The sequence below is a fragment of the Babylonia areolata genome, chromosome 21 (genome assembly GCF_041734735.1).
Source record: "Babylonia areolata isolate BAREFJ2019XMU chromosome 21, ASM4173473v1, whole genome shotgun sequence".
Classification (NCBI taxonomy): Eukaryota; Metazoa; Mollusca; class Gastropoda; order Neogastropoda; family Buccinidae; genus Babylonia; species Babylonia areolata.
The window spans coordinates 54,195,394-54,206,582 of NC_134896.1; the positions used below are offsets into that span (position 1 = coordinate 54,195,394).

The following is an 11,189-nucleotide window of genomic DNA, read 5'->3' on the forward strand; positions in this document are numbered from 1 at the left end:
CCAACACCTCACAACCACCCACCCCACACAGCCCACAACAACCAACACCTCACAACCACCCACCCCACACAGCCCACAACAACCAACACCTCACAACCACCCACCCCACACAGCCCACAACAACCAACACCTCACAACCACCCACCCCGCACACCCCACAACAACCAACACCTCACAACCCCCCACCCCGCACACACCTCAACTACCAACACCTCACAACCCCCCACCCCGCACACACCTCAACTACCAACACCTCACAACCCCCCCCCCCCCCCCCACACACTCACCACAACTACCAACACCTCACAACCACCCGCCCACACACACCACAAGAACCAACACCTCACAACCACCCACACCCCCACACACCACAACTACCAACACCTCACAACCACCCACACAACCACCCAACCAACAACAGCCAGCCAGCCATGACAATGCCAGACACTCCACTGACAGGGACGTCAGTGTTGAAGGAAGATTTCCATCCCTGCTGCCGCCGCCAACACCCACACAACCACACCACCACCACCACCAACACACACACACACACACACACACACACACACACACACAACCACACCTACACCCACACGGCAACCCATACCCAAACAACCTCCCAAACGACCACCCTCACAACCACATCCGCACACCCATCAATACCCTCACAACCACCTCCACACAACCACCAATATTCTAACAACCACCCACACCACAGGAGCACGCACACAACCACACCCACACGCCCACCACCACCACCACCACCCACACAACCACCCACACATAACCACCTACACCCACACATCCACCACCACCACCAACACCCACACAACCACACAAAACCACACATAACCACCAACACCCACACAACCACACAAAACCACACATAACTACCAACACCCACACAACCACACAACACCCACACAACCACACAAAACCACACATAACTACCAACACCCACACAACCACACAAAACCACACATAACTACCAACACCCACACAACCACACAAAACCACACATAACCACCAACACCCACACAACCACACAAAACCACACATAACCACCAACACTCACACACAACCACCAACACCCACACACAACCACCAACACCCACACAACCACACAAAACCACACACAACCACCAACACCCACACACAACCACCAACACCCACACAACCACCAACACCCACACACAACCACCAACACCCCCACCACAACCACCACCACCCCCACATCCCCAACACAACCACCAACACCCACCCACACCAACCACCCAATCACACGGGCACCCACACCAACCGCGCCAACAAACACTCCACTGACTGGGAAGTCCGTGTTGAAGGAGGTGTTCCATCCCTGCTGTCTCCGGGTCAGGTTGTACTCCCCGTCCCTCAGCACGGAGCTGGCTTGCAGGACGTCCCTCAGCTCCAGGGCCTGAAGACGTGCCGCACGGCCCGCCCCGTACAGCTGCCTCTGCCGCTCCGCCTCCCCGGTCATTCTTCACCTGGGTGCTCTGCTGGTGCTGCACAGCACGTGGCACACAGAAGGTGTGTGTGTGTGTTCATAAAGGAGGTGTCACAGGAGGTGTATGCCACGGGACGTGTGTGCCACAGGAGGTGTCATAAAGGAGGTGTGTGTGTAAAGGACGTGTGTGTCACAGGAGGTGTGTGTCACAGGACGTGTGTGTCACAGGAGGTGTCATAAAGGTGTGTGTAAAGGACGTGTGTGTCACAGGAGGTGTATGCCACAGGAGGTGTGTGTCACAGGAGGTGTCAAAGGAGGTGTCTCTTAAATGAGGTGTCAAAAGAGGTGTATGGCAAAAGAGGTGTCACATGACGTGTCAAAGGAAGTGTTACAGGACATGTCAAAGGACGTGTCAAAGGAGGTGTTACAGGACGTGTCAAAGGACGTGTCAAAGGAGATGTTACAGGACGTGTCAAAGGATGTGTTACGGAACGTGTCAAAGGATGTGTTACAGGACGTGTCAAAGGACGTGTCAAAGGAGGTGTTACGGGACGTGTCAAAGGAGGTGTCGAAGGATATGTTACAGGACGTGTCAAAGGAAGTGTCAAAGGAGGTGTTACAGAACGTGTCAAAGGAGGTGTTACGGGACGTGTCAAAAGAGGTGTTACAGGACGTGTCAAAGGAGGTGTTACGGGACGTGTCAAAGGAGGTGTTACAGGACGTGTCAAAGGACGTGTCAAAGGAGGTGTTACGGGACGTGTCAAAGGAGGTGTTACGGGACGTGTCAAAGGAGGTGTTACAGGACGTGTCAAAGGAGGTGTTACAGGACGTGTCAAAGGAGGTGTTACAGGACGTGTCAAAGGACGTGTCAAAGGACGTGTCAAAGGAGGTGTTACGGGACGTGTCAAAGGAGGTGTTACAGGACGTGTCAAAGGACGTGTCAAAGGACGTGTCAAAGGATGTGTTACGGGACGTGTCAAAGGATGTGTTACAGGACGTGTCAAAGGAGGTGTTACAGGACGTGTCAAAGGACGTGTTACGGGACGTGTCAAAGGAGGTGTTACAGGACGTGTCAAAGGAGGTGTTACAGGACGTGTCAAAGGAGGTGTTACAGGACGTGTCAAAGGACGTGTCAAAGGAGGTGTTACAGGACGTGTCAAAGGAGGTGTTACAGGACGTGTCAAAGGAGGTGTCTGTCACATGAGATGTAACAGGAGGCGTCAAAGGAGGTGTCACAGGACATGTCATTGTATATGACATAAACAGATATGACATTCTGACATTGCTGCCGACCGAACAGGGTCATACCAGGATTGCCCAACAACATAAAAACAACAACAACAAAAAACAACTAACTAACTAAATAAATAAAATATATTCAACTGTAGCAAAACATAAAACTTTGTCACACATCTCAACCCGTACCTTCGTAACAAAAGGGAGTTTCCTGCATGAAGAAACGAACGATGGGTCCTTTTTTTCCATTAATCAATCAATCAAACTGAACACAACTCAAGTTTTCCATCGGCGACAGATGTTGTGTGGAAAGCGTGTTCTTGAATCAACCCGCGAGTGTCCACGCAACAAACGCAACGAGCACCTTCATCCATTTTCTCCCCCTCCACTAGACCTTGAGTGGTGGTCTGGACGCAGCATGCACTTAGCGCACGTAAAAGAACCCACGGCAACAAAAGGGTTGTTCCTGGCAAAATTCTGTAGAAAAATCCACTGCGATAGGAAAAACAAATAAAACTGCACACAGGAAAAAAAAAAAAAAAAAAAAGGGTAGCGCTGTCGTATAGCGACGCGCTCTCCCTGTGGAGAGCAGCCCCGAGTTTCACACAGAGAAATCTGTTGTGATAAAAAGAAATACAAATACAAACACAAATGCAAAATCCATTTAAATGTTCGACGCAGACAGTGAGGGTGGTGTGGTTGTGAAAAGTTGGACTTGTGGAAGTGTTGATCTGTTGTTTCGGAAGGTTTGGCGTGTTGACGACGACCCGTTTTCTATCAAGATTGAGTGCTGGTTGATTGTGTGTATAAGGTTCCACGCCGCTTCTCTTTAACTCACTCAGTACGGCCAGTCCTCTCTTCTCCTCTACACAGACCCCTCGGATGTCCAGTGGGTGTCTGAATGACCCAATCTTTAGCTTCCGTCGTCAGAATTGTGGTATTCTTTGTCAACATTCACCTCTTCAGTATAAGAGCCTTCCGCTTGTAATATTTTGATGGTGGTAATTGGGGTGAAACGCTGTTAACGTCGTATCTTTCGCCGTTCGTATGGAAAGAGTAAGACTCATTACTGGCTGAATGTCTACGCACAGGTGCAGATGTGTTCCATCGCTATAAGGTCGGCTGTGTTGCAGAGACGATTCAGAGTGCGTGACCATCTGACCTGTCCATCAGTGGTGAATTATTCAACGCGGGGTTCTCTGCTCAGGACAGAGTACATTGAACAGACACTGACCACTACTGTCTGCCATGTGTTCCGGTCAGTTGGAGTTTCTAGCACCTCTGTACTTCTCTCTCTCTCTCTCTTTCTCTCTCTCTCTCTCCCCTCCTCTCTCTCTCTCTCTCTGTCTCTCTCTCTCGTTCTCCCACTCTCTCTCTATTTCTCTCTCATGTTCTTCTTCTTCTTCTTCGTTCGTGGGCTGCAACTCCCACGTTCATTCGTATGTACACGAGCGGGCTTTTACGTGTATGACCGTTTTTACCCCGCCATGTACGCAGCCATACTCCGTTTTCGGGGGTTCTCCCCTGTTCAAATTTAAGGATTCCCCTATTAGCACACTTGCTGAAAAATGACAATAGCATCGTGGCAAGAGATGTAGGACTGTTTATTTTCTGTGCTTTACAACGGAGAGCAGAGAACTCCCAGTCTTGGATGAAAGACACGTTTCTGAAGTACCCTTAGACGGGTGCTATAGCCTAGTGGTTAAGCGTTGGACTTACAATCTATGGGTCGGGGGTTCGAATCACGGTGACGGCGCCTGGAGGGTAAAGGGTGGAGATTTTTCCGATCTCCCAGGTCAACATATGTGCAGACCTGCTAGTGCCTGAACCCCCTTCGTGTGTGTACGCAAGCAGAAGATCAAATACGCGCGTTAAAGATACTGTAATCCATGTCAGCGTTCGGTGGGTTATGGAAACAAGAATATACCCAGCATGCACACCCCCGATAAAACGGAAAAAACGGTCATACACGTAAAAGCACACTGGTGTACATACGAGTGAACGTGGGAGTTGCAGCCCACGAACGAAGAAGAAGAAGAAGAAGAAGAAGAAGAAGAAGAAGAAGAAGAAGAAGAAGAAGAAATGAATGACCCTTAGCTTGTTATTTAGTTTGCTAATGTTATCTGTTTTTTCTTTCTAAATTTTGTTGTCCATCCGGCTCAAGGTTTTAGTTTCGTGTGTGTGTGTGTGCGTGTGTGTGTGTGTGTGTGTGTGTGTGTGTGTGTGTGTGTGTGTGTGTGTGTGTGTGTGTGTGTGTGTGTGTGAGAGTGAGTGAGTGAGTGAGTGAGTGAGTGAGTGTGTGTTTGTGAGTGTGTGTGTGTGTGTGTGTGTGTGTGTGTGTGCGTGCGTGCGTGCGTGCAAGCGTGTGTGTGTGTGTGTGTGTGTGTGTGTGTGTGTGTGTGTGTGTGCGCGTGATTGTGAGAGTTTGTGTGTGTATGTGTGTGTATCTGTATGTGTATGTGTGTATGGGAGAGAGAGAGAATGAGAGAGAGAGAGGGGAGAGGGAGAGGAGAGAGATAGAGACAGACAGAACATGAGAGAAAGAGAGGAAAGAAAGAGAAGGTAGATATATAGACAGAAGATAGACTATACATGGATACATACATGGAGAGAGAGAGAGAGAGAGAGAGAGAGAGGGAGAGAGAGAGAGAGAGAGAGAGAGAGAGAGAGAGAGAGAGAGAGAGAGAGAGAGAGAGAGATCCAACAAAACCATCCCTCCAACAAGAAAAAACAATCCAATGTTGTCGCTTGACAATGAGACATTTACAACAGATAGCTAACTTACCGTGAAAGGACAAATGGACTCCTTCACAACACACCACAACACCACACCACACCACACCACACCACACCCCAACACAACACAACAGTCCCAGACGCGTAAAACCAATCCACACACACACACACACACAAAGAATCTGCTCCAGAACTATTCCACACTAAGGCCCAGACTTTTCTGCCAACTCACCAAAGCTAATTCCTTCTGAACTTGGGGTCCACAACACTTTGCCAACTATCTCGCGTGTGCATTATTTTCTTTCTTTTTTCTTTCTTTCTGCTTTTCTTTCTGTCTTTCTTTTGTAACTGATTGGGTGAACTGTTCGCGTGCACGTTTCTTTCCTTCCTTCTTTCTTTCTTTCTTTCCCCCCTTGTATTTCTTCCTTTTCTTTTTTTTTTTTTTTAGGTAACTGATTAGTGAACTGGCTCCAAACAAAAGCACAAAAGCCCTACACCCTCAATGCAAGAACGACCAAAACCTTATCAGATAGTCGTCATTGACACGCGCAGTGTGTGTGTGTGTTCGTAACACGCAAGCGCTGGGTGGTTGCGATTAACAGATTAAAGATGGCCATAGTTTGAGCTAGTAAGAGGTAAGTGGAGGGGGGTGGTGGGGGGTGGGGTGGGGGATAGGGGGTGGGGGTGGGGGAGTAAGTCTTGTACTTCGCTACACTACACTGCACCTGTGGGACTTGATTTTTTTTTTTTTTTTTTTTTTACATGCTGGTGAGCGTGTGCCATTTTTAACTCTTTCCATACGAACGGCGAAAGAGACGACGTCAACAGCGTTTCACCCCAATTACCATCATCAAAATATTACAAGCGGAACGCTCTTATAATGAAGAGGTGAATGTTGACAAAGAACACCACAGTTCTGACGACGGAAGCTAAAGGTTGGGTCATTCAGACACCCACTGGACATCCGAGGGGTCTGAGTAGAGGAGAAGAGAGGACTGGCCGTACTGAGTGAGTTAAGCATGGCTCCTGCAGATTTGTCGTTTGACCGAAGGATGTTAAAACTGTGTGTTCACAGCTGGCAGGGATCACGAACACTTGGTGTGTGTCCGTGTGTGCGGTGGGTTGACGTGTGCGGACAGTGCCGTGTGTGGCTGACGTGTGCGGAGTGTGTGGTGTGTGATGGGGTTGACGTGTGCGGAGTGTGTGGTGTGTGATGGGGTTGACGTGTGCGGAGTGTGTGGTGTGTGATGGGGTTGACGTGTGCGGGTTGTGTGGTGTGTGATGGGGTTGACGTGTGCGGAGTGTGTGGTGTGTGATGGGGTTGACGTGTGCGGAGTGTGTGGTGTGTGATTGGGTTGACGTGTGCGGAGTGTGTGGTGTGTGATGGGGTTGACGTGTGCGGAGTGTGTGGTGTGTGATTGGGTTGACGTGTGCGGGGTGTGTGGTGTGTGATGGGGTTGACGTGTGTGGAGTGTGTGGTGTGTGATGGGGTTGACGTGTGCAGAGTGTGTGGTGTGTGATGGGGTTGACGTGTGCGGAGTGTGTGGTGTGTGATTGGGTTGACGTGTGCGGAGTGTGTGGTGTGTGATGGGGTTGACGTGTGCAGAGTGTGTGGTGTGTGATGGGGGTGACATGTGTGGAATGTGTGGTGTGTATAGTTGACGTGTGCGGAGTGTGTGGTGTGTATAGTTGACGTGTGCGGAGTGTGTGGTGTGTATAGTTGACGTGTGGAATGTGTGGTGTGTGGGTTTACGTGTGCGGAGTGTATAGTTGACGTGTGCGGAGTGTGTTATGTGTGGGTTTACGTGTGCGGAGTGTGTGGTGTGTATGATTGACGTGTGTGAAATGTGTGGTGTGTATAATTGACGTGTGTGGAGTGTGGGTTGGTGTATGTCAAAGAATGACACGTGTATAATTATGATAAATGATTCAGGACTCCTTCCTTCAGTTCAACGTGTTCTTTAATTACAAGTTTCCTTCAGTTAGTCATGTTTTATGTCCTTGTGACATGACAATATTTATTTGTTAGCAAATTGTTCATGGATATCTTCTTGTGATTGTTGTTGGTGCTTAAGGAGACTATTTTCATTTTATGGATAATCGCGAGTGCTGATTCATAAGTTCATTTCATCTCTATATGTTCCAGATTGTAGTACGGTCAGGGATACTTTCTTTGTAACATGGCACGTTACCAGAAGTTTTGCCTTGATAATTTTACGTAAGGTTCCACCTTTACCTTGCCTATGTCTTGTTTATAAGATGTTGAAGCAACTCATATTTCTTCCGTGATCTCTTCTGGGTTGGAGGATTGTGGCCTAATGGTCAAGACGCTTATCTGCCGGTGCTGTGTCCGCGAGGGACTGGGTTCGAATCCCGCTCTCGCCCTTTCTCCCAAGTCTGACCGGAAAATCAAAACTGAGCGTCTCGTCTTTGGGATGAGACGATGAACGGAAGTCCCGTGTGCAGCACGCACTTGGCGCACTGAAAAAGAACCCATGGCAACAAAAGTGTTGTCCTCTGGCAATATTCTGTACAATAAATCCACTCTGATAGGTAGACAAAAACATAGACATGCGCTCAAGGCCTGACAAGCGCGTTGGGTTTTGCTGTTGTCAGGCATCTGCCTAGCAGATGTGGTGTAGTGTATTGTGGATTTGTCCGAACGTAGTGACTGAGAAAACCAAACTCCGCATCTTCAACTCCAATGTGAAGTCAATTCTGCTCTATGGATGCGAGACATGGCGGACAACACAGACGATGCAGCAGAAGATTCAGACATTCTTCAACACCTGTCTGAGGCGCATCTACAAGATCCGATGGCAGGAGAAGATCCGAAACGAAGATCTGTGGGAGCGAGCGGGACAGGAACCAGTGGCCAAGCAGATACTTCGGAGGAAGTGGGGCTGGATCGGACACACCCTCAGGAAGCCAGTGTCCAGCATCACACGCCAAGCCCTGACCTGGAACCCCCAGGGAAAGAGGAAGAGAGGCCGGCCTCGCAACAGCTGGAAGCGAGATACCGAGGCAGAGCTGAAGCAGCAAGGGACCAACTGGACTGGAATGGCCAGAACAGCCCAGAACAGAGTGTGATGGCGAGGGGTCGTCGATGGCCTATGCTCCACCAGGAGCGATGGGCATAATGAATGAGTGACTGAGAAACTGAAACTGGTGTGGTTTTTCTTGCTCCTGTGTTTAGCTGGTGGTGTTGGAGTATAATGATGACTATCTGTCGATATCTGGCAGAGAGAGGACATGGGCTCTCAAGGCAATAGCAGAAGCAGCAGAAAAGAGTTCCAGCTGGATCTGGTTGAGGAGAAATTTTCCCCTACTCAAACTAGGCTTACGATGGCTCAGTGGTTAAAACGTCTGCCAGAAAAGGTGACTCAGTCCTGAAGTGGCGACCACCCTGGAGGCGCGGGTTCGAACCTGCTGAGGACCAGGAAAAAAAGAAAAAGAAAAGAAAAGGCGGCAATACAAGGGCATCCAGGAGTCATGACCTGGGTGCGGCCCGGTCCCCTTAGAGTGTAAGGAGTTCAGGGCCGAAACACTTGACTAAGGGGAGGCTTCTTCTCTGAAGACCTTGTACTGTCCAGCTCTCCCTAGAGTTTCTCACCACTGTTGAATATAATTGGCAGTGGTCACCGGATTGGACAATTGTAAGAAAACTTTCAGAACTGCCCAGCTTTCTTTTCTACGAGATTCCCCACCTTTTGTTATGAACATGTGACAGACTGAGATCAGTTCCATCACACCTTGACTGGCATGCATACTAGTCTTACGTTTCCCTCTAGAAAAATCATCAAAGCTTTGTACAAGCATCAGTTAGTACGGTCCTACATTTTAACTCACTCAGTACGGCCAGTCCTCTCTTCTCCTCTACACAGACCGCTCGGATGTCCAGTGGGTGTCTGAATGACCCAACCTTTAGCTTCCGTCGTCAGAATTGTGGTATTCTTTGTCAACATTCACCTCTTCAGTATAAGAGCCTTCCGCTTGCAATATTTTGATGATGGTAACTGGGGTGAAACGCTGTTAACGTCGTCTCTTTCGCCGTTCGTATGGAGAGAGTTAAAAGTTCCGATTCGTTGAACCATCTTTACATTGTGCGTGCAATCAAAAGAGCGCGGAAAAGAAGTGGATGGTAAGTATGTGAAGTTTCTTACTGAATGTAACCAAAAACGTTTCCTCTTCTGGCGTCACGACCCCCCCACACCCCTCTCACCACACACTTCCCCACCCATCCACCCACCCGCACACACAAACACACACATACACACACACACGCACATGCGCGCTCACCTACACACCGTGTGTGTGTGTGTGTGTGTGTGTGTGTGTGTGTGTGTGTGTGTGTGTGTGTGCGCGCGCGCGTGCGCGTGTGTGTGCGTGCGTGCATGCATATGTTTGTGTGTGTGTGTGTGTGTGTGTGTGTGTGCGCGCGCGCGCGCGTGCATGCATGCATGCATGCGTGTGTGTGTGTGTGTGTGTTGGACGTGCGTGCACGCGTGTACACCAAAGAGACCGTAAATGCGCACAGATGAGCATACTGATGAAATCACGAAACTGTATGACTGTATGTATGTGTACGTATCTGTCTGTTTGTCTGTTGTCTGTTGTCTGTCTGTCTGTCTGTCTCTCTGTCTCTCCCTCTCTCTCTCTCTCTCTCAGAAGTACTTACTGGTTTCCTTTACAAAGGGTATAACTCCAACCGGCACAAACTTCGTTGAAATGAAACACACCCCACAAAATCGACGACGTTTAACTTTGAAAGCGCCAGCAATTGTCTGTCAATCGAGACTATCGGCAGTTTTCGCTGGCCATACTTGTCGCACTGTTAATCTCTATTGTGCTCGTTCCTTGGCTACTAGGGGATTATCGGCCTGCCCTAATCCCCCCGCTAACACGTTTAAGCGATCAACATGCTAATGAGCTAGGTGGGTTCGATGTTACGCCGAGCACAGGCGCTTGATGTGGGAATGTTTTCATAGGAGCGTTGACGTAATTCTTGCTGTTGTTTTTGTTGCTTTTGCTGTGGTCTTTTTTCTTCTTCTTGTTGTTCTTAATCTTGTAATTATTTTTGGCACTCTTGGGATGTTTATTGTCGGTATTGGTTTTTGTCCTTCTAATAAGTCTTTTGTCCTTGAAGACAAAACTCAAAGCCTGTGACAAAGACATCGCTTCCTGAGAAACTGATGCCCTTGACCGCTGTCGCTGGAGGATGCTGTGCTCTAGTGGCATAAAGACGTTTGAAAACAAGAGAACGCTGGCCATCAAGGAGAAGTGTGAGCGAAGGAAGCAGGGCTCAACTTCTGGAGACGTTTTCCCTTGCAACACCTGTGGGAAGTGCTGCGCATCCAGAATCGGCCTCTTCTCCCATATGAGGACACACACCGACAGATAAGCCTGCCTGCCTACTCATCCGTCGGTCCGATGGGAGACTTCATCGTAAGTCATTTGTATCAATATCTGTATATTTCGTTCCTAATCGCGCGTTCGTATTGCTGTGCATTGCCTGGCATGGCATGGCACTACTTCACTTTCTAGCGTAACAGATTTCTGTGTGTGAATATTTTGGACAGCACTGCTCGTCACTTTTGTGCAGCGCGACTCCTGTTTTTGTTTTCATCTTGACAGACAGACAGATACGTACACATACATAGTCATACAGTTTCGTGATTTCATCAGTATGCTCATCTGGAGGAAGGTGGCAGAATGGTTAAGACGCTCAGCTGCCAATACAGAGAGTCCGTGA

General features: G+C 48.9%; 1 protein-coding gene across 2 annotated transcripts in view; it reads right to left on the bottom strand.

The window, feature by feature from the left end:
* Positions 1–10,294, bottom strand: part of LOC143296248 (uncharacterized) — a 42,230-nt gene extending 31,936 nt beyond the window's left edge. The window contains exons 1-2 of one of the 2 annotated variants that reach the window (XM_076608085.1): positions 10,116–10,294; positions 1,325–1,523 (exon numbers count right to left, since the gene is read on the bottom strand). In XM_076608085.1, coding sequence (XP_076464200.1) covers positions 1,325–1,498 — 174 coding nt within the window. In that variant the 5' untranslated portion in view covers positions 1,499–1,523; positions 10,116–10,294. Of the gene's footprint in view, positions 1–1,324; positions 1,524–5,486; positions 5,599–10,115 lie in introns of those variants that run through there. The other variant, XM_076608084.1, reaches the window with a different exon arrangement.
* Between the last annotated feature and the right edge of the window lie 895 nt (positions 10,295–11,189).